Genomic DNA, 24,206 nt, shown 5'->3' on the forward strand with positions numbered 1-24,206 from the left:
CAGTATAGGTCTGCTGTATAACTAGTGCTATGTTCATGCAGACCACACAGCTGAGAATCTGGCTGGATATAAATTCCCCCAATGTCTTTTCCTTAAACAGTTGTGTGTTAGTGTTTTGCTAAGTGTCCATCATTTTCCACTGTTGGTTTAGCTCTTTTTCAGCTGTGGGACAAGTGTGCTACTCTTTCTGACCTACAGATAAGCTGTGAAGCTTAGCTAATTACAATAAAAAATTAGGAATTATTTAGACTGTTTAGATGCTTCTGTCTTTCAAACACACAGCTATTGCACTTTCTGCTCTATACATTTAAGCCACTGATGACACATTTTAAATAGCACAATGACTGTGATGGGCACTCTGGATTCAGCTGCAGCCTTTCTTATGTCACTTTGTGAAAATATATATACAGTATCAAAGCTCTGGGTACTTGACTATGAAATAAGCAATGAAACTGGTGATAAAGACAGTTGGGATCTTCTATCTGCATAAAGCAAATGGATGTGTAACACATATATGGATATCCCTGGCCGCTTTCACATTTTCTCTGTTTACTGTAAGGCTTCTTTTACCTCCAGGACTTTAATTCAAGGAGATAAGAAAGCAGGATTTACAATTTTTTGGGCTGATGATGGTTTGGACACTGGACCAATACTTCTGCAGCGAGAATGTGACGTTGGCCAAAATGATACTGTGGATGATCTGTATAACCGCTTTCTCTTCCCAGAAGGAGTAAAGGCTATGGTATGTTTACCTGTACTAAACAGCAACATTTTATAAGAAAAGAGTAGCATCTGCTGGAGTTTGGGGGAAAAAAAAGAAAAGAAAAAAAAAAAAAAAAGAAAGGAAATATAGACATTTGGGAAGAGAGATTGTGGTGTTCAGATGAATTCTAAACTTCAGAGGAACTCTAAACTTCAGAAGAACTCTGTTGCTTTACAACAGCTGAGGAGGTGGCCTCAGAATATTTGTTGCTGACAGCGGGCAGAATGTATCCTGTTTCTGCAGAAGACAAGAGGTCAGGTTTGTCCCAAGTGTGTGGAAATAACTTTCTTTGCAGAAAGAAAAGGGAAAGAGATGAATGCAAAGGTACAGAGCCACATTCTGTCCTTACCTAAACTCTGGTCCTGCTTAATTCAGGCAGCTGCTGTATGCATGGTGACTAGGTACTCCCATCATATTCTGAGGCTATTTCTTTTGTCAAAGAAGTTTCTCAAGAATATACGTACATTAACCAGTGCCACGTTGGTCCTCTAGATTTTGGAAAACCTGGGTTTTGAAAATAAACCATTTTCTCTTGTGGAAGAAAATTTTCTTCTGTCAGCCACAAGCATGACTGAGGATAAAAGGAGAACCAAGCTGATGTTAAATCTTTTTACTCAGGTGGAAGCTGTACATCTAATTGCTGATGGTAAGGCGCCTCGTATACCTCAGCCAAAAGAAGGGGCAACGTACGAAGGGATCCAGAAAAAGGAAAATGCAGAGGTAGTGTTAAATAACACTGTGATACATGCTAATCACTAGAAAAAGTTGTTGCTAATTCAGACTGCAATAGCAGTGACTTGAAATGAATGTGGGTTTTAACTCGGTTGTTTCCTCCCCTCATATTTGTGAGACAAATCCATGAAGACTCAGGTTAAGTTCAGATTGCCAGCCAGCAGTTACATATGTTTAGAAACTTGATCTACTTGGGATCATCTGCACATAACTAGATGGCTGTTGTGCCTTCTGTGAGTACTTAGGTTACCATACTTTGAAATACAACACTGAATGGGGATAACTGTCCTAGCTTGTTTACCAATAGTCTATGCTGTTTTCTTTACCAGAAATGGGTTGGACGTTAGGAAATGCAAATATACACTATTTACATTTATACTATGCTTATTAAATTTGTTAATCATAATATTATTTATGAGTGAATGAATACCTAGTAGCAAGAGTTATGTTATCAGTATATTAGTATGAGGAGGAGAATCTGTGGACAGATAAAAGCTGCACAGAGCAGAGGAGTGTTAAGGTCATCCCATATGATAGGAAGAGCTCCCATTTGATAGATTTGATAATTCGGGATGTAGAGATCACTGATCTTCCTATATTAGATCAGATCCTTTCTGTGTTCTTAACAACTGAAAGAAAAAAAAATTGTAAAGTGGTAAGCATTAATAACTTGATTTGTAACTAAAGAGAGAAGAATTAGCTGGTATGTCTTGATTTCCTAGATCTCCTGGGATCAACCTGCAGCAGCTTTGCACAACTGGATCCGAGGGCATGATAAAGTTCCTGGAGCATGGACAACAATAGATGACCAGGTATGCTCTGTAAATTCTGCACCCTATTTGTGGCTGTTTTCTCTTATAAAAGCTAAAAGTCTGCATGCAGGTGAATAAAGATGTGAATTACACTGGAGGAGTTCTCACTTGGTGATTATGATTTTTTTAAATCACAATTTAATTAATAGATAAGAACAATATATTAAAAAAACACATGATATGAAGCAGTAAATAACAAGGCTAGAACCACAGTCATTTTGGGAAGCAGATATGCATTACAATGTAATGAAACCCATACTGAAAGGGCACCACCACCATGTAACAGCAAAATGAAACACTGTGAGTAACAGAAATAGCAAAGGAAGGGTTTTCTGAAAGAAATTTGGGCCTGGGAATACAAAAATTACTTGCAGAAATAAATATGCCTAATTTTATCCCCTAACAGCTATTTCCTTTTGATGTTTTAAGACCATTACATATTTGATCCACATTTTACTTGCATAAAATATTTTAAAAATCACATTTCCTGGCTCTGACATCCTAATTTTTTTTACTTAAAAATTAGCCATCTGGGTAGGTTGCTCCAAAAGCCTGGTTCTGCACAGGGACTGATGATGCTTTGAGAGCCCAGAAAAAGAGAAGAGGCCAAGTTCAGCAGTGCCAGCCTGGAGGCAGATCAGGACTCCACCACTTACAGTCACATTTCTGCTGTTCACTAGCTTTACACACATGCTGTCAAATGTTCCTTCCCTTTTTGCACTGGTTTAGTCATGCACAATGTTAAAGCTAAGCAACTTCGCAGGTTTAGGCAACTTGCAAAGTTTTACATGTTCTGGGTTGTAAAGATAGAGAAATGACATTGTAACATGGTTTGCATGTGTAGTTACTTATATTTTATTACTTTGTATTGTATTTAAGTTTCCAAACAATGTCAGTTACTTGGTCTTTAAAGCATGTTTAGAATCTATGCACTTTTAATTCCATTTACTTTTAGGTTGTTACTTTTTATGGTTCATCATTACTTGATGCTTCAGTGCCTGCTGGACAAGAGTTGGCAATAAGAGGTGCTTCAAGACCTGGACTTGTAACCAAGAATGGTCTAGTCATTTTTGGTAATGACGGGAAGATGGTAAGTACTTCATCTGACAAGCATGAGTATGGATGGAATAAATTAGCAAGAAGTGCAGGTAGTGTGGAATTGTCAAGCTGTACAAATCCAGCTGCAAATGGTAGCTGATTTGTTTGACATTTACCACTCCACCACCATCCTATAGGGAAGATATCCATGTTTTGCTTCACACTCAATACATATTCATTTTCAGTAAGGATTAAAATGTATTAGTATAGAGGATAATCTGAAAGACAAGTAGGAATGTCCTGTTTTATATTACATATATCAGCTTTCCTGCAAGCCACACATTTTACATTTTTGTGACCATACTGATGCATAATCAGTGTCCCCTCATATCCCCTCAATTTTCAGGTGTTAGTGAGAAATCTGCAGTTTCAGGATGGAAAAATGATCCCTGCTTCTAAATACTTCTCTGCTGATGAAACAACTACCCTGGAACTTACAGAAGAGGAGAAGAAGATGGCAGAAGATATTAAGGTAATTCAACAAACTGCTTAAGTTGGATATTACTACAGATAAAAACATTACTTAATTCTCATGATAGGCATATCTTTTATTTAACCATGCAGATTGTTTTTGAAGAAATTTTGTATGAATCTTTAGTTAGTAAAATTAATTTCAATGGATTTAAGAATTCACAATAAGCTTAGACGTATCCCTATCAAATTTTATTTCATATACAAGTGGTACAAAAACAGTGATCACAGAGTCAGCTATGGTAAATGTTAATGAATGATGAAGGTGGGAGCAAGAGTAGAGTGAGGAGAAACTAAAAGATCTTTATCTCACAACAGTGAAGTTGTCTTACAACAGTGAATCTACTGAAAACAGCCTTGAACTGTGATGTCATTCACTTGGATGCTGTCAAAAGTGGTTCTTGTGGACAAGATCCAGGGAGTCTTGAAACAGCAGTCTGAAGGAGAAAAGCAGCGATTTTCTCCCTGTGCCTTTGTTGCCTTAGCTATTAGTAAGCTGGCTGGTAGGTTGCTCCAATAGTTTTGTTCTGCCCAGGGGCTGGTGCTACTTTGAGAGCCCAGAAAGATCACAGGGATCTGGTTGGTAGAGGGATGCAGCAATAGAGGAGCTGGAGCAAAAGGTAGCCAAGGCCAGAGAAGCACCTTGCTGCTTTCTTCTGTAATCTGCTCCTCAGTAATGAGTGTCATGTGCTTAACTGAAAGCCATATTGGTCAGTAATTTAGGTTTTGTGCCAGAGCAACCGAGTCATAGATGTCTTCCCTTCTGCTAACTCTGCTACAGTCAATAACTTTTGGCACAAGCCAGGCAGCTTGATGCACTCATGTTTTAGGCTGCTGCTCCAAGTTTACTTTGAATTTGCTTGCCAGCAACTGAAGTGCTGAAGGATTGATTGACTGAGACAATAGCTAAAAGAAACATAAATTCTTTAGTTCAAGACATGAACTGCTAACTCTGAAACCTAATTATACTTAATTGATTTGTCACTCTGCCAGTTATTTCAGCTTGCATGTTAGCAGTGACGTCCATTGAATGCATGCAGGTTAAACTACTTCTCAATTTTGCCCAGGTGCTAGAAATTCCATCCATCCTGTCACAGCGTTCTCCAGGTTGCTCCCACCTCTGCTGACAGCATATTCCCTAATGCAGTGAGAAGTTATTGTTAATATTGTTAATATTGTTCATAAAGACCTTAAAAATGGGTACATTTTTAGCATTGTAGCATTTAGGTTCCTTGCCTGATTAGGTGAAATTATCATGAATGAAATAATCATTTTTGATATAATTATGTTGGAGATTTTATTGGCTAATGTGAGGCCTGCATTTCCAGATCCTCTTAAGGTAGTTTTCTGTTTTAGGATCCTTAGAAATAATGCATTTATAGGCATGGATATCTTAGAAAATATTTTATTATAGTATAGAATAATAGTTTGATAAATACTTCTTTCAATTAGAGGATTGTTCATTATTGCTTCCACAATTTTTATATTTTATTAGGCTATCTGGAAAGGAATTTTGAGCAATGTTCCTATAATAGAAGATTCCACAGACTTCTTCAAATCTGGAGCATCCTCTATGCATGTTGTCAGGTAAAAAACTAATCAAAACGAGGAAATTATGAGCAGAAGTTAATGGCAACAGTATTGTCACGGTGCTTTTAAGTCAGGGCAGATAATATTAAAAAAAAAAATTCCAATGTCTTTTCCAGTACTCTTTAACTGTTGATTTTTCTACCTTTGAAAATGTGATGGGGTTCTGTTCCCAAAAGTAGGAGTTACTGGTCTTTCTATTCAAGTGAAGTTCCCCTTAATATCAGGAACAGCAGCCTCACAGGGAAGCATGGTGGTGTCAAAACCTGTCTGCATGCAGTGACAGGTATCTCAGGGGGGCTGATTCAGAAGCTGAGCAAAGGGCTCCACAGGGAGAGAGAGGAGCCATTCACAGAAGTAGTTCACCCCATGCATACAACTGCACAGAGTTTAATGGGTCATCTCAATTAACTTCTTTTTGCAAGTCAGATATCCTAGGCCATAATATAAAATTAGCATATCATTGTTTTTTTTTGTTTTTTTTTTAAATTAACTAACGTATTATTATCCTTCTTAAATACCAGTCTCATAGAGCTCCAAACTGCCTCTGTGTATGGGTTAGGGTCATCTCATATGCAGTTTTGTCAATCAATATATGCTATTTATCATTTACTTACAAATTGTCAACCGTTTACGGGCTGGTTCGGCCCAGTTCCGTGACCAGCGGGGTGGAGGGATCCGCAGATCCGCGCCTCCGGAAAAAGGGAACAGGGGACCCTAAAATAATTAAAAACAGCGGCAACGATCTGAGGAGAAACAAACTAATTTACTAAATATAGTATCGGAATGCAAGATAACACACTATAATACAATATAATTAAATCTGAAGCTAATAAATCAAATATAATGAGAGAGAGAATGTCCGAAAGGTGGGTAGGCCTCACCACAACGCGGAGAGCTGAGGTGAGATGCGCAGTCCAGTTGAGCAGCAGGGAGAAAAGGGGAGGAGAGCCGACGAAGAGCAGGCTAAGAAGAGCGCATCAGGTGACCTTGCCAGGAGTTGTATCTCGAGACTCTCTGTGACCGCAAAGTCCCCTGGGGAATGTAGTTGTTCTTCTCTTCCAGGCAGGTACCCAGAGCTTGAGCACCAACAGTTAAACTCCCACTGCCCCACATGATGTTATGATGTGGAATACCGAAAACCAAAAATCACAAAACCATGACATTCCACCCCTTATTCTACATCACTACATCATGCTTAACATACACAAACAAAATATAATTACCAAACACTAAACACACGCACACACAAACCTGTATATATACATGGAATTACTGACTGCACTCCCCCAACATCAAATTCCCTTGTGGTACACATTGAACATCCCCATTTTTCTGCATCACCCACCAAGTGGACCCAGGTCCCTGGGCAAAAACAGTTCCACAAAGAGGTTTGCCCTTCCCAGAAGCTGGAAAGACCCAAACCGCTTTTCCCAACATGTTCTTTACATGTATTACAGGGACTTTATCTCCCTTGACAGTATGTAGGGAGCTAGCAGGACCATCACGATTGATAGATACTGTAGTATTGACCAACCAGGTGGCTTCTGCCAAATGCTTCTCCCAATGCTTAAATGTTCCGCCACCTATTGCTTTCAACATGGTTTTTAACAACCCATTGTAGTGTTCAATTTTACCAGAGGCTGGTGCATGATAGGGGATATGATAAATCCACACAATGCCATGATCCTTGGCCCAAGTATTTACAAGAGAATTTTTGAAATGAGTCCCATTATCTGACTCAATTCTTTCTGGGGTGCCATGTCGCCACAGGACTTGTTTCTCAAGACCCAGTATGGTGTTTCGGGCGGTGGCATGGGGTACTGCATATGTTTCAAGCCACCCAGTGGTTGCCTCTACCATAGTAAGTACGTAACGCTTACCACTGCGAGATCGTGGCAAGGTGATATAATCAACCTGCCATGCCTCCCCATATTTATACTTTTGCCATCGCCCTTCCTCCCAGAGAGGTTTCATCCTCTTGGCTTGTTTAATTGTGGCGCATGTGTCACAGTCATGGATAACCTGTGAAATAGCATCCATAGTTAAGTCCACTCCTCGGTCTCTAGCCCATTTGTATGTTGCATCTCTTCCTTGATGACCCGAGGTCTCATGGGCCCACCGAGCTAGAAATAATTCACCCTTGTTCTGCCAATCCAGGTCTACTTGAGCCACCTCAATTTTGGCGGCTTGATCTACCTGGTGGTAATTTTGCTGTTCTTCAGTAGCCCGACTCTTGGGCACATGAGCATCTACATGGCGCACCTTTACAACAATATTCTTTATTCGGGCAGCAGTGTCTTTCCACAGTTCAGCAGCCCAAATGGGTTTACCCCTTCTTTGCCAGTTGTTCTGTTCCCACTGCTGTAACCACCCCCATAAAGCATTTGCCACCATCCATGAGTCAGTGTAAAGATAAAGCATTGGCCACCTCTCCCGTTCAGCAATATCTAAGGCCAGTTGGACAGCCTTTACCTCTGCAAATTGCCTTGATTCTCCTTTCCCTTCAGTGGCCTCTGCAACTTGTCGTGTGGGGCTCCACACAGCAGCTTTCCATCTGCGATGCTTCCCCACAATACGACACGATCCATCAGTGAACAGGGCATATGTCTTTTCATTTTCTGGTAGTTCATTGTATGGTGGGGCCTCTTTAGCACGTGATACCTCTTCTGCTGGTGGTGTTCCAAACTTTTTGCCTTCAGGCCAATCCATGATCACCTCTAGGATCCCTGGACGGCTGAGGTTCCCCATCCGAGCTCGCTGCGTAATCAACGCAATCCACTTACTCCAAGTGGCATCAGTAGCATAATGGGTGGAAGGAACCTTTCCCTTGAACATCCAGTTCAGCACTGGCAGTCGAGGTGCCAGAAGGCGCTGTGTTTCAGTACCAACTACTTCAGAAGCAGCCCGAACCCCCTCATAAGCAGCTAAGATCTCCTTTTCAGTTGGAGTGTAGCCCTCTTCCGACCCCCTGTAGGCCCGACTCCAGAATCCCAGGGGTCGGCCTCGGGTCTCTCCTGAGGCTCTTTGCCACAAACTCCAAGTGGGACCTTTCTCTCCAGCAGCAGTGTAGAGGATGTTCTTTACATCCTGTCCTATCCGTACTGGCCCCAGGGCCACGGCACGGGCTATCTCCTGCTTAATCTGCTCAAAAGCCTGCTGCTGCTCAGGGCCCCATGTAAACTCATTCTTCATTCGCGTCACCTGATAAAGGGGGCTTACAATGAGGCTGTAGTTTGGAACATGCATTCTCCAAAAACCCACTATGCCCAGAAACGATTGTGTCTCTTTCTTATTAGTGGGCGGAGACATGGCAGTGATTTTGTCGATCACATCTGTCGGGATGTGACGACGTCCATCTTGCCACTTTATACCTAGGAACTGAATTTCCTGGGCAGGTCCTTTCACTTTGCTTCGCTTAATAGCAAAACCAGCATGCAGAAGGATCTGGATTATTTGCTCTCCTTTCTCAAAAACTTCCTTTGCTGTGTTGCCCCACACAATGATGTCATCAATATACTGTAAATGCTCAGGAGCACTGCCCTGTTCCAGTGCAGCTTGGATCAACCCATGGCAAATGCTTGGGCTATGTTTCCACCCCTGGGGCAAACGATTCCAGGTATACTGAATGCCCCTCCAGGTGAAAGCAAACTGTGGTCTACATTCTTTGTCCAAAGGAATGGAGAAAAAGGCATTAGCAATGTCAATGGTGGCATACCATTTTGCTGCTTTTGACTCCAATTCATATTGGAGTTCTAACATGTCTGGCACAGCAGCACTCAGTGGGGGTGTGACTTCATTCAGGCCACGGTAATCTACTGTCAACCTCCATTCTCCACTGGCTTTATGCACTGGCCATATGGGACTATTAAAAGGCTAGTGAGTCTTGCTGATCACTCCCTGATTCTCTAGTTGACGAATCAGTTTCTGAATGGGGAGCAAGGAATCCCTGTTGGTGCGGTACTGCCGCCTGTGCACCGTTTTTGTAGCAATCGGTACCTGTTGCTCTTTTACTCGTAGCAACCCCACAACAGACGGATCTTCTGATAGGCCAGGCAAAACAGACAACTGCTTAACACCTTCTGTGTCTATAGCAGCTATTCCAAAGGCCCATCGATACCCTTTGGGATCCTTAAAATATCCCCTTCTGAGGTAATCAATACCAAGTATACATGGAGCCCCTGGGCCAGTCACAATAGGGTGCTTATGCCAGTCTTTACCAGTGAGGCTGATTTCAGCCTCCAACATAGTCAGCTCTTGGGAACCCCCAGTCACCCCATAAATATAAATTGATGTTGTCCCTTGGTGACTCGAGGGCATTAGAGTGCACTGAGCACCAGTGTCCACCAGGGCCTTATATTTCTGTGGTTCTGATGTGCCAGGCCATCTAACCCACACAGTCCAATATACTCTATTATCCCTTTCCCCCCCCTGGCTGGGGGCAGGGCCCCTCTATTTGTTACCTCCGTTGTCTGCAGCAACTGGAGCAATCACCTTTTTGGAGAAGTTCACCTTGGTGGCTGATTTGTCTTGTAATTCTTTTACCCGTGCTTGAAGTGCAGGAGTAGGTTGTTTATGCCACTTCTTCATATCTTCTCCATGGTCATGTAGGTAATGCCACAAGGCAAAACGTGACATAGTCTTACTGTTGTCACTTGCTCGAGCAGGAGGACGTCTTCTTTTGAAAGCTGAAACGTTGGATGACACCGGCTGGGAGGAAACCAAGTTGATCAGCCCCTCCAGTAGGCTGTTCTGGGAATTCTGGTCCCCATTGGATGTGTCTGTTACCACCGTGGATCCATCAGCATTAGGCACGGTTGACAGTTTGTCTATTATATCTTCTTGTTTGTTTTCCATTCTATTCAGCTTTTCAGCTACTTTTGCGATGGCTGAAACACAAGCTCGCAGAGGGCTTAAATGTAACTCAAAGTCTTGAAGTTTATTAATCAGTTTGTTTATAAGGGGTCTTCTTTCCCCTCTGCCATACATTGCTGCAAATGTACTGGCGTACCTTTCTGGTGCAGTCTTTGTGAATGTACGCCACATATTTGGTGTACACCTGACTCTCTCAGGATCATGCTCTTGATCCGGCTCATCAGGAATGAAATCAGGGCTATGTAGCGTTTCCACCACAGCATATTCTCTCAAATAATGGATGCCTTTTTCTATATCAGTCCATTTCTTTTTCTCAGGCATCAGATCATCTTTGAAGGGGTATCTTTCTTTTACAGCTAACAACATCCTCTTCCAGAGGGTGAAGGCCTGGTTCTGGCATGTACTAATGCCTCTGTCAATGGCTGAGTCCCTAGCAATGCCACCCAGCTGGCGAGCTTCTCTACTATCTAGCCACACACTGTTGGCCCCATTGTCCCAGCAACGAAGTAACCAAGTGGCAATAGGCTCATTTGGGTGACGTGAAAAGTCTTTTCTCAGACTTCGAATTTCATTCATTTTCAGAGATCGATCAACAATGGTAACAATATCTTGCTCACCTCTTACTCTTTCAGGACTCCTTGATGCCCTTATAGGCGTTGGTGACCGTGGTCTTACTGAGGGTCCCTCCCCTGGACTCGGGGGCGCTTCCCCTGGATCTCGGAGCCACTCCTCTGGATCTCTTTGCTCCTCTTTCTTCTCTTCTAACTGAGTCGAGATTCGTTTCATTTTCCATCCTCTCACAGGGGCAACTGATATCAATTGTGGTGCCTCCTGTGGTTGATCAGGTTGGTCAGTTCCAATGCTCTCACCCTCCAGTTCGGCTTGGAGTCTGTCTTTTTCTATCATGAGAGCATTTAGTTCAGATTGAAGGGTGTCTCGCTCAGTTTGGACAGCGTTCCGTTCAGATTGGAGAGTGTTGAGTTTGGATTGCAGGGAGTCTCTCTCGATTTGGAGGGCATCTCGTTGAGATTGGAGATCCCTTCTCTCAGTTTGAAGATTTTCCCTTTCGGCTTGGAGACTTTCTTTCTCAGTTTGGAGACACTCTTGCCAGGTTTTGAGATTCTCTCTCCTGGCTAGGAGACTCTTTTTCTCAACCTGGAGATTCTCTGTCTCGCCTTGGAGACTCTCTCTTTGGGATTGAAGGGAGTCTCTCTCAATTCGGAGGGCATCCTGTTTGGACTTGAGGCTATCCCTCTCAGACCGGAGGGCATCTCTCTCAGATTGGAGGTCTTTTCCCTTGACCAGGAGACTCTCTCGCTCAGCTTGGAGATTCTCCCGCTCTGCTCGGAGTCTCTCCTGCAAACTCTCCCTTTCAGCTTGGAGACTCTCTCGCTCATTTCGTACTGCCTCCCTGAGACTCTCCCTTTCAGCTCTCAGACACTCTCTCTCAATTTCACAAACTCTCTCCCTCTCTGGGATACTATTGAATAAGGCCCGATAAGCATTAGCTAGGCCCCAAATCATTTGTGCCTCCTCAGATCTGCCTGAGCCGCAACATTCCTGTCTCAAGTATGCATTTAAGCTCTCAGGGTCTTTCAGGTGTTCAGGAGTGAAGTTCCATGACACCGAAGATGTCCATCTCTCTAAAGTCTCTCCCAAGCCTCTCCACACTCCCTGCCACTCAGTATTCTCTGGTTTTGGGGAAGGCTTCCTCAAAATATGATAAATACAAATACTGAGTGAAATGATGAGAAGAACATTCAGGGAGATTAACAACGTGATCAGGTGAGCATTTAAAAACTGCATAAAAGATTCAAAGGAGAGACTGGGAGCCTGCTTAAAAATCCCAAGTTCTGTAAAATTAGCAGCTCCCTCTGCAAACAGGTTTAAAAGAGAAAGCAGAATCATTTTTTTTTCTCTTTCTTTACAAAAACAAGATAGCAGTGCTCAAAGTTTACAAATATCCCAGAGTATTGGCAGTCTGCCTAGACTTTCAAGGTCAAGTTCTCAGTGAGCACCTGTGAAAAAGATAAACTTTCCCAACGAAACTCTCCGAGAGCAGAGAGAGATTCGTTCTAAAAAACTAAAAAGCAGCTTCTGCCCACATTCTCCACCAAGAATGTCAACGGTTTACGGGCTGGTTCGGCCCAGTTCCGTGACCAGCGGGGCGGAGGGATCCGCAGATCCGCGCCTCCGGAAAAAGGGAACAGGGGACCCCAAAATAATTAAAAACAGCGGCAACGATCTGAGGAGAAACAAACTAATTTACTAAATATAGTATCGGAATGCAAGATAACACACTATAATACAATATAATTAAATCTGAAGCTAATAAATCAAATATAATGAGAGAGAGAATGTCCGAAAGGTGGGTAGGCCTCACCACAACGCGGAGAGCTGAGGTGAGATGCGCAGTCCAGTTGAGCAGCAGGGAGAAAAAGGGAGGAGAGCTGACGAAGAGCAGGCTAAGAGTGCATCAGGTGACCTTGCCAGGAGTTGTATCTCGAGACTCTCTGTGACCGCAAAGTCCCCTGGGGAATGTAGTTGTTCTTCTCTTCCAGGCAGGTACCCAGAGCTTGAGCACCAACAGTTAAACTCCCACTGCCCCACATGATGTTATGATGTGGAATACCGAAAACCAAAAATCACAAAACCATGACACAAATGTATATGAGACAGTATTCCCAGAGAAACAGATACACATATATTCGAATGCATACAAACTGGTGCCCAGTTTTGACCTCTTTCCACCTTCTAATGGCCTGTTTATCTGAGTAATTCTTCCATTTGTAATTTAACTTATTCTTTCTTTAAAATCCTCAGAATGCTAGAAGAGATCAAACAGAAATACAGTGGGCTTCAGCTTCAGAATGAAGATGTGTATATGGCCACTAAGTTTGCAGACTTTATTCAAATGGCTGTCAGAAAACTCAGAGGAGAGGGCGGAGAAGAAGAGTTGGTCATTGATTATGTAAGACCTTTTATTTTCCCTTCCTTGGTTATTTTTTATTTGTTGTTTTTTTGGAGAGGGTGGGGGGAGAGGTGGAAATAGACACTGGATTGCTTGATACGATGGAAAAAGCAACTGTTTGGTCGTGCAAACTCTCCTTTGTAACTTTTATTTTTTAAGTTTTATATATTGGCATTTTGGATTGGAACTACATATGTAATGTCATTTACAGTGTTCTGGTGTTCTAGAAACTGTGAGATCCAGAATAGAGTAGCTTGCACATGGGCAGATACTCCTACTGGCCCTGCACTATCCTACCAGAACGCCTCAGTCAGAGTGGTTCCATGCCTTCTGTCCTGAGGCAAAACGTGCCAGACTCACTCCTAAGAAAAGGGAAGATTGTGTGTTTTGTGAAGTGATTAAGCAAGTCAGAATTTCTTGAATTTAGAAGTTACACATCTGTTTCAATTCCACTGGGACTAGCCTTAACCAGGGTTTCATATTTGTTTAACCATAGAGATCCAGTGATAAAAAATACAGAAATCAGCTTAACCATCTTGGAGTGTGGGCAGTGGTGTTAATGGAGAATGTTACTTCCATTTAATTTTGCCTTTCTGGGCATTCCTAACAGCCAAATACACATCCTAAAATTCAGCTCGGTGTTGACTATCCATATACATATATGTATACATATCAAAACCCTGATAAGCTGCATTAAAACCTTACTTGTTAAAAAGGTAAATTAACTTCTTATTTATTTTGCTCCTAGGTTTCAAAAAATGTGAACAACATGACTGTGAATATGCCATACCAATGTTTCATTAATGGTCAATTTGTCAATGCTGATGATGGAAAAACATACGATACCATAAATCCAACAGATGGATCTGTAAGTAATTTTTAAATACAATCACAGAGTCACAGAATTGTAAGGGTTGAAAGGGACCTCTGGAGATCATCTAGTCCAACTCTCAATTTCAGTGTATTTCAATCACTTTGCCTACAAAAATATCTGAAGCACCAAATATCACCATGTTCAAAACCATACATTAAACAACTTCCCAAAGTAATTTTAAATTTAAATCTAGTTCTCAATTTATATACATTTTTTCATTTCAGTCAAGTTGTGCTTTAAAAATAACCCAATTCCACTTCAGCTAGCATGTTAATCTCCATACAGCTGTATGTTTTACCTTGTTCTCATTCCTGTTTATCTTTGCAACAAAAATTGCTAATGTTTAGTTGCTAAAGAGGTATTTCTTCTACAATATTGTATGTATTTCCTGTCAGTCATTAACTTCAGCTTTTACTTTTACTACAAATCTGTCTTAGGGTGAATTTAAAATATCCCATTAAAATCCCAGTTAGAAAAATGACTTTTGAACAGGAAAATACATTTCCACTTTTTCCTCTCAAAAGCACTAAATCTTGGTTGAGCAACTCAGAATTATTAATAGAAGAAGTCATTCTGATGCCCATATATTATTTCTGGAGTAACTGAATTCTGTTAAAATCAGTAGCACAAATTTCACTGTCATCAGAAGCCAGAATGTGGTACTTCTCTGTATCTCATTATGGAATGGAATAAAAGTCATAGCAATTCTGTTTCAGGATTTACATTGTATATTTGTATAGAATACAATCATCATAAAATACTACATATAAGTTGTGGTACCAGAAACTCAGCTTCTAAGAAATGAAATGTTCAGGACTCGTTTTACCACATTTGGATATTAGATCATAATATTAAGACCTTCAAGATCTGTAATACCATGCTGATCTTACATATTGAAAGAAAAGGTGACTTACAGTGGGATGATGTGCCTTGCTGTGAAGAAGGATGTAGGAATCAGAGTTCCTATATTGTCTTCCAAGTTCTGCCTCCATCAGCTGTGTCTCAACTTCTTGTACCATGTCTCACCCATGGCAGCTGATTGGCTCGATGATATTATTTACTATGTTATTATATCAATTATTTGCTTATACCCAGTTAAGAGTAATATTCTGCATCCAGCCGTTCTGTCTGAGCTAAAGCATTTCTACCTGGTGACAGGTAATTGCCAGTGTATCTTCTGCTTCCTTGGCTGACGTTGACAGAGCAGTGGCAGCAGCAAAAGAGGCATTTGAAAATGGTGAATGGGGAAGAATGAATGCAAGGGAAAGAGGGCGACTCATGTACAAGTATGTAAAGGGCAGCTTGTGTGGGTTTGGTTTTGTTTTTAAATCATATTGCTTAGCTTCTCTGAAGAACTGTTGTATATTTTGTGAATTTCTGAATCCTGCTGTCCACCTTATTCAAACAAAGGTCATTTTTGCTCTGGCATCTGTTCAAACTACAGCTGTTGAGTGCCAAAATGGAGAGGTTTGTACTGTTAAACCCCTACCTCTGCTACTTTGTCTTAAGAAGTCATTAATAGAAGATATTAGGCATGCACTAAGTGGAACTTTTTCCTTTGTACTTGACATATTATCTTTTTGCACGCTAAAGCTGATGCCCTAGCCATTAACTGCTGAATGCAGTTAAAACATGTACTGAAGAGCATTTTTCCACATCTCTGCAAATTGTTTAAATGAGCAGAATTGATGTAGTAGAAAAAATAGTTTTCCGACCTAGTTTTAAATACTGTTATGGAATCTAAAATGCAGCTAGTTAACCTCTTAAAATCACATGAGAACATTGATTATACATTTGAGTAACAAAACACAGACTGAAGCTTAAGAAAAACCTTGATGCATGTTTCATTTCTATATAAGAGACTTAAGACGTGGTTGTAAAAATCTGTTCATGCAAACATACCTTTCTGCTGAGCAGGGGACAGCAGTGAGACACTCCTATAGCTACTATTAACAATTTTTGTCACAAATAGTTTGACAGTCACTGATGTGCTTGACAAAGCTAACAGACAGAGAACTTGAGGCCTAAAGAGAGCTCAGATTCTTAAACATGCTAAGGCATATAAATTTCAATTTGCATGATGTTAGGATCTGTATCTTTGAATATCAGTGTGCCTTTGAAGCATCTAACACCATATCAATATTCCATGCTTTTTTAGCTACAGGTCTTTGCCATACATAAAAATACAATTTTACACTCTCACTGGTTAGAGGTCACTTCTCTTTGACGTGCATTTTTAATGGTTTGATTACAGGCTTGCAGACCTAATGGAAGAACATCAAGAAGAGTTAGCAACTATAGAGTCTATTGATTCAGGAGCTGTCTACACTTTAGCTCTGAAGACCCACATTGGAATGTCTGTACAAACTTTCAGATACTTTGCTGGATGGTGTGACAAAATTCAGGCAAGTGAATGTGTAAAGAAAGCAACTGATGGTGATGCTTCTTTACACATTTTTTTTTCTTTTTGCTGATATAGTGTCAAAAAGTAGTATTAACAAAATCAACCAAGAAATCAAAAAATAAACTAAAATTAGAATTTTACCTAAAGTGAGTCTTCCAGACAATACAAAAAGCACAGTCTACTTTCAATTTGAGAATATGAATCTGAATTGAAATTCATAATAAGAAATTAATTGAGATGTCATTGGGTAGGTATGCTTAGTCAGTTCTTGAATGTTCCTGGAGCAGAATCGCTGTGTTACAGTCATGCTGCTAAGTGCAAAGACTCATGCTATATATTATGTTCTGATCAAGGCTGGTGTGCTTGTTTGCTACCACAGCAAGTGGCACAAGTTCAACAACATTTCCTGAAGTATCTTTAAGGTGCACAATCAAGAACATCACTCAGCTTTCTTTCCTCCATTTGTTCCCCACCTTATGCTCTTCCATAGTTTTATTATCTATGCTTTTATGTTACCCAGCTGAAAATCGGGAGTTGGTTACTGGACTCTTAGCAGGAAATGTTATAGTATAAACATCTCCCTCTTTCCATGATGCGTAAATTGAATAAATGCTTCTAGTTTTAAAGACTGTTCTGTGGCTTTCTAAAATATACTTTAAATGGCAGTTGTATTTGTAAAAATATAAATAGTTAAGTGGTACCAGTATTAATCTGTCTTCTTTTTTTTCAGGGTGCTACAATTCCAATTAACCAGGCCCGGCCAAACCATAATCTAACATTCACCAAGAAAGAGCCAATAGGGTAATTATGTTTTTTATTTTCTTCTTAGTGACAGCCTGAGCATATAGAAAAGTCATTTAAAAGCTGCATTCAAAAATGTATTTTTCCCTGTTTTTCTGGTTTGTTTGTTTGTTTGAATCTTAAGTGTCTGTGCAATTGTTATCCCTTGGAATTACCCACTGATGATGCTTGCATGGAAGAGTGCAGCATGCTTGGCTGCGGGCAACACACTGGTTCTCAAGACAGCTCAGGTAAACACTAAAAGGAATGCTCAAATGACTCAGGCCCTCCAGTATTTGTTCAAACAGAATAGTTCATACATCTAGCAGATTTCATCCATAGCTTGACCTGTCATATATTTTAAAATTATATAAATTATTGTGATCATACCAGGTACTGATTATCTTAAATTCTGCTGTAATGGTACTCTCATTTTCAAGAATGATTTCTTTTCTGCAAGAAAATGCCATTTTTTATTTGTCAGTACTGTGAGGAAGGAGATGGATATTGTATCAAAGTGAAGAACTACTAAGTTTAAGAGTTATCACCATGCATTTCATTAAAACACCAGACCTAACCTAAGTGTTTCTACTTAGGTCACACCTCTGACTGCCTTGAAGTTTGCAGAACTCTCAGCTAAAGCTGGATTTCCTAAGGGTGTTATAAATATACTGCCTGGTTCAGGTAAAACTTTAACAGATCTTTAACACTTCTTTACAGAAGGGGTTGCTAAGCACAGGAATAGGCTCTCCAGGGAGGTGGTTGAGTCACCATCCCTGGATGTGTTTAAAAACTGTTTGGATGTGGTGCTCAGGGACATGATTTAGTGGAGGGTTGTTAGTTAGGGCAGTAGGGTTAGGTTATGGTTGAACTCGATGATCTTTAAGGTCTTTTCTAACCTGAGTGATTCTATAGTTCGATGAAATCATTTTGCTATGAAGAGCAGGTCATATTTAAGCTGGTGTACTAGCATTTTACCTTTGAAGACCTGTTACATAAGTTTATTTATCTTTGTCGATAGTCGTCTTACATCTATGTCATGCAGCAATTTCACATATTTCCTGAACAGAAGTGGAAATTTCTGTATGTCACATGACTCTATCTAGTGGTAAGAGCTGTCAGCCCACACCTTTTCCAAGCTCATACAAACAGCATGAAAACTCTGAAAAACAGAATGCATTACAGAGAAACAAATTGCAGTTGCCTGTAAGACTTCATTTTTTTCTCCTAATCTTATAATTACTTGGAAGCATTTAAATGTGACTGTGAGGCCTAGAGCAAGCTGATAAGATGTTTCTTAGTCACTATAAACTAGCTGTGCTTCATACCACACGACCTTAAGTCATCATTCTCATCTTTCCCCTGAAAAAGTGAGATGACAAAGTAACTGTACGGAGCAGACTCTGTTACAAACTGTGCTATTGTACCTGCAGTGGAATATTAGGAAAGAAATTCTTAAGAAGAGAGAAAAGGGAGAATTTGGACCCATCAATGTAATTTAAGTTAACTAATATGAGATTTTTCATAGTCCTATGAATAAAGCCATAAATATCAACAAGAATGTAATATTTTACTTGGTTGACATAGGTCTTTCTGTATACAGTGCTGTTACTTGGGTAGTAAAAACTGTATATGTACTGTCCAGTTAAGGTGTTTTCCTCATCCCAGGTGGCTTAGTGGGACAGCACTTATCTAAACATCCAGATGTTCGCAAAGTTGGCTTCACTGGTTCCACACCAACTGGTAAAGAGATCATGAAGAGGTACTTTTAGCATAAGATTCGTGAATAAATGCTGCTTAATCCAGTTCTTAAGCATCTTATTAGCAATATATTTCATGTAGCCATAGTAGAAAAGCATACCTACATATGCTTGTTTACATTTATCTCAAATTCTGCTAAGTCACTGTTGAAAAGTAGAGGTTTGTACTGTACATTTTCACTAGATATGATTGAAAGGAAATGATTAAATGAGCTGTTTAAAAGTTTTTTTGTTTTTTGTTTTTTTTTTCCAGTGCAGCCACTAATCTGAAGAAAGTTTCTCTTGAACTTGGCGGTAAATCACCATTGATCATATTCAATGACTGTGAACTTGACAAAGCTGTAAAAATGGTAACTAGTTTGAAGTAAAATATATTTGAAGCCTTGGTGTTACATGCTCACAGTATTGCAGCACTCTTCTGGACTTATCAAAAACTGCAGCAGGAAGCCCTTGCATGAAGATTCATGAAATCTGTTAGAAAACAGACTCATTTTCTATAGGATATTTCTTTCTGTCAGCGTAATTAAATTATTTGTGCAGCACCAAAAAAATAGGAATTTGTACTATAAGAAGGATACATTAGAAAATATGACAAGGAAGAATTTACATCAGCCAAGTTAACATATTAGAAGTGATTTCTGTCAAAATCCATTAGCCAAGAAAAAACAAGCTTTAAAAAGAAAAGCCTGAGAATGAGCTACAATACACAGTACACTCCCTATTGTCACACAGTGCCTATTAGTTCACCATCAATCACGTAATCCACCTTCCTAACTAGTCATAAAGTACATGAGTAAAGTGTGAAAATGAGAAATATGGTAGATTTAAGCTTATTTCCTGCTCAGGTGATCAAAATGACAGCAGATACAGTTTGCTCACTAAGAAGCAAACAAGGGTCTCCCACACTGTGCTTAATTAGCACTTAAGAAGTGCTAATTCCATTAATTCTCTGAACCAACAAAAGCAGAAAGAAATTATTACAAGCTTCCCATTTTTTTCTGAACTTTTGTTGGCAGGACAAGTCTGAGTGTCTTCACTCATGTATGGAAAGTGAAAGCTGAAACTTCGCAATCAGCAAATGAAACAGAGAATAAACAGAAGGATGCCTGTGAAAATATAAATATAAATGTTTTTTATTTCCCTGATCAGGGTATGGGAGCAGTATATTTCAACAAAGGAGAAAACTGCATTGCTGCTGGCAGGCTGTTTGTGGAGGAGTCAATACATGACGAATTTGTTAGAAAAGTGGTAAGATAGTTGAAGACTAAAGTTTAAGCAGATGTATTACTATGGCACAGAGCTGCTATGACACGTGCACATCTTGTTATTTTTGTTATTGCTTACCATAGACTATTCTACTTCTTGTGAATGTCTTACTGTGTCAAAAGAAAGGCACTGAAGGCAAATATTTTCATCAATAATGCAGATAAGTGACACTGAAGTAGATATTGTATCTTCAGTGATACTTCATATTTCACTAGGAAAGTAAGATGAAAACAATGACTTGAACTTCAGTCACTGTGACTGAAGACTGCTATGAAATTTTGAAAAATATTGGAAGAGTAGCTGGTCATAAAAATCCAATAGTTATCCCAATGAGTCATTGGACAATTCATATATCTAGCTTAGCCCAGGAAATTACTGTGGTAACTCATTTATTCCTGCTAAAAGCTAACATTTTACCTGCTTTCATAATAGCATAAGAGAATTATTACATGCAAACTGCATCAAAAACTTTCTGAAGTAACCGGAACTTACCGAACAAGACCATATAAACAGCCTCATTTTAGAAGGGGAAGAGCATTCACCTTCTAAGATTGCATCCCTTTTTTGAGCCAAGCTTTGCAACACTAATAACAAAGCATGCTGAATCACTGGTCATTTTAAGAACTACTTGTTATGTAACTTTGTTTTGGTTGGGTAACCCATAGGTGGAAGAAGTAAAAAAGATGAAAATCGGTGACCCACTTGATAGATCAACAGATCATGGCCCACAGAATCACAAAGCCCATCTGGAAAAGCTGCTGAAGTATTGTGAAACTGGAGTGAAAGAAGGAGCCACTCTAGTATATGGAGGAAGACAAGTATGTAGACCAGGTAAGATACTGATCAAAGGTGTTAGGAGTTAGAAAGCAGCAACATCATGGAAAGAATACAAGGTAAACCCAAGAAAACACCTGATGACGGAGTATTCAAGTCTCATATTAAGAAATGCTGTGCAACTGAAATATATCAAAATTAATAAAGATTCCCATCTGTAGCAGTATCTTGCAGTCATTTACTCGTATTGTTTATGAGACCTGGAGGCCTTTTTTGCAACAACCTTGAACTGTCAAGAGCTGTAAGTGTAATCATCCACTTTGATGAACAGAATACTTAAGCTGTGTGGAAAGAGTCTGCATTAGATATTATTATCAAAAGCCTGTTTTGTTATATGAAGACTTCATATATCAAGTTTAACAGGAAGGCATAAAAGCAACATTTTGTCATGATGATCTGTCCTTTATTAATAATGGAGAAGAAATGTTTGCATGAGAATTTTTAAAACATATGACTGCATCCCCAAAGAAAATGAAAATGGAGATTTGTAGCTGTAAGAAGTCAGTATAACAAATACAGGAAGGAAAAGGTGATTATACAAAACACTGGAAGGTGGCTTTATCCACTCACACTGAAATATACTCACTCATGTAGGTCTAGATACCCAAAATCACTTATGTCTAACACTATCAGTTCTTGATTGGCAACAATGTGAACTAGTTTATAGACAGGTCTTTTATACTACTTAGAAAGGAACATTGGTTATGAGGTGAGCTTTTGTTTCAGATAAACCTCAATAAACGGTAGGCAAAGTTGCTGCCCATTGCATGTTTTCTCTTGTATTTGGAAGATACAGATATGTATGGCTATCTTCTTGTCAAGTAACAAGAAAAGCAGTGGTCTTTCTGACATCCTGTAACCCTGCCTTCCTGCTGCCAGAATGCAGGATCTGCCCCTGAGAAGTGGCCTGGCCTTGTGGCATGCAGGCCTTCTGCTCTGGACATGACCCACATGTTAACTGCCCTCAAGAAAGGCCATTCTTTTAGCCTTCTTTCTGCTGTTATACACATGCATCACCATTCAGAATTAATTCTTATTGATCCTGGTATTTTCTGTTTCAAGCCTCAGTCTATCTGTGACATCAAGTACAGATAGCCTGTACAATACAAACCACAAAGCATTTTGTCTTCACTCAAATGCTGCTTTATCCCCCATTTAGGTTTCTTCATGGAACCCACTGTATTCACAGATGTTGAAGACCATATGTACATTGCCCAGGAAGAATCCTTTGGTCCTGTGATGGTGATTTCCAAATTTAAAAATGGGTACATCCTCCTCATTTTCACCCTGTGTTTGAAATGTGTTGGATGGTTTTTTCAATCTTCTAAGCTCTAGCTGAAACTCAGGTCCTCTTCCTGCTAAATTCAGAGGTTTTCTAGTATGAGTGTCCTTCTCCATGTCAGAATAGAATAAATGCTGCTACAAGTGTGCGAGGGAGTAGGAAGCACCATTTCTTAAATAAGACTCAATTTTCAATGAAAGATTTTTACTCAAGTTGATACAAACGCAGAGGTTGGATCAAATTGCTAAAGGTGCATTTTTTCCAGTGGACAAAAAGGATAACAGTGTTGTGCATTGTCTAAGGCTGGCACATTACTCCTGTAAATGAAAATCCCTCTGTGTATTTCATGGAGTGCCAGTTTTAATAGCTTTCATTTTATATCATAGGAATTATTCTACAAACAGATTAACAGCCTTATGTAGAAATGTCATACAGCTGTTTCCACCAGGTTTCTCTTTTCTGTAGTGTGAAGTTGGGAACTGGCCATACAGATACCCCTTTACACCTACAAATTATGTATGGAGATATGGGATTATAATAAGTTTTTGAAATTTTAACATATGGATTTTTAAAATTAATTGAGATTGGACAGAAATAACAATTTGAACATTGCTTGAAATGATGCATCACAATGGACAGCTGAGGTTCAGCTTTAACTCTCCATTAACTGACTTCAGCAAACTGACTCATAATGTGCTGCCAAGCTCTGCTTTACAATTCATTTTGTATTCTTCTGATCCCCAAGATGTACAATGTAGTTGAGTGAAGATAAGTGTGCATAATGCAGCTTTCTTTTGACATTTCCTAGTGTAGATCTTAAACACTGAAACGCAAACACATGGTTTACAAGTTTGAAGCAAGTGTATGAATTTCCATAAATGAGACAGACTGACATAGGGAGTAGTCCTGACTAAGCTGTGTCTTTGTAACAGCTAAGAGAAGAGAAGGAGCATGGGAAAAGATGTTTCTATCAAACTGAGGGTCAAAGCTCATTAGCACTTGCTTGTTTTACCTCCTAGCAATTAAATCAGTATTTTCTCCCCCAGGGATGTTGATGGAGTGCTGCAACGGGCAAACACCACAGAATATGGTTTAGCCTCAGGAGTTTTCACAAAGGACATAAGCAAAGCTCTCTATATCAGTGAAAAGCTAGAAGCTGGAACAGTTTTTATTAATACATACAACAAAACTGATGTGGCAGCACCATTTGGTGGATTTAAACAGTCTGGCTTTGGAAAAGATTTAGGTAAGTTGTTCTCTTCCCTTGTTTCTCATCTGACAGTCCAAGTCAATGAAAAAATAACATTACCTGAAAACTACAGATGTATTTCCTGCATCTCCCACATTCCTCCAGCTACAGAGATCTAATTCCTCTCCTGTCCTTACAGTTCCCACCTCAATACCTCCAGTATTATTCATTTTATTACAAGACTGGACAGATCAAGCCTCATGGCAAAGAGTAACATAACAGACTTCTGCCTTTGGAATCCCTAGCAAGTATTAGCCCCCTCACCCCCTTTTTTTTCCCCTCATCAAAATTATTAATAGGGGGAAAAAATATTTTAAAAAATGTAATTTTTTTTTTTTTTTAACCTGGAAACTTAACATAGGCAAACCAATTCTTAAATTCAGCTCTGAGCTCCCCTGCACAAGTTGCCACCTAGAGATTGCTGCTGCTTCAGTACTTCCCCCAGGTG

At 39.8% G+C, this 24,206-nt stretch overlaps 1 protein-coding gene across 2 annotated transcripts in view; it reads left to right on the forward strand.

Annotated features, from left to right (window-relative positions):
* Positions 1-24,206, forward strand: part of ALDH1L2 (aldehyde dehydrogenase 1 family member L2) — a 36,590-nt gene that overhangs the window by 10,403 nt on the left and 1,981 nt on the right. Inside the window, exons 4-22 of one of the 2 annotated variants that reach the window (XM_031600034.2) lie at positions 577-742; positions 1,382-1,483; positions 2,218-2,307; positions 3,263-3,397; positions 3,752-3,877; positions 5,372-5,463; positions 13,162-13,309; positions 14,058-14,177; positions 15,342-15,469; positions 16,438-16,588; positions 17,318-17,388; positions 17,513-17,618; positions 17,964-18,051; positions 19,036-19,129; positions 19,381-19,477; positions 20,277-20,375; positions 21,059-21,224; positions 22,387-22,492; positions 23,556-23,755. In XM_031600034.2, coding sequence (XP_031455894.1) covers positions 577-742; positions 1,382-1,483; positions 2,218-2,307; positions 3,263-3,397; positions 3,752-3,877; positions 5,372-5,463; positions 13,162-13,309; positions 14,058-14,177; positions 15,342-15,469; positions 16,438-16,588; positions 17,318-17,388; positions 17,513-17,618; positions 17,964-18,051; positions 19,036-19,129; positions 19,381-19,477; positions 20,277-20,375; positions 21,059-21,224; positions 22,387-22,492; positions 23,556-23,755 — 2,285 coding nt within the window. Of the gene's footprint in view, positions 1-576; positions 743-1,381; positions 1,484-2,217; positions 2,308-3,262; positions 3,398-3,751; positions 3,878-5,371; positions 5,464-13,161; positions 13,310-14,057; positions 14,178-15,341; positions 15,470-16,437; positions 16,589-17,317; positions 17,389-17,512; positions 17,619-17,963; positions 18,052-19,035; positions 19,130-19,380; positions 19,478-20,276; positions 20,376-21,058; positions 21,225-22,386; positions 22,493-23,555; positions 24,043-24,206 lie in introns of those variants that run through there. The other variant, XM_031600033.2, reaches the window with a different exon arrangement.

This window comes from Phasianus colchicus, chromosome 1 (assembly GCF_987193195.1).
Source record: "Phasianus colchicus chromosome 1, bPhaCol1.hap1.1, whole genome shotgun sequence".
Classification (NCBI taxonomy): domain Eukaryota; kingdom Metazoa; phylum Chordata; class Aves; order Galliformes; family Phasianidae; genus Phasianus; species Phasianus colchicus.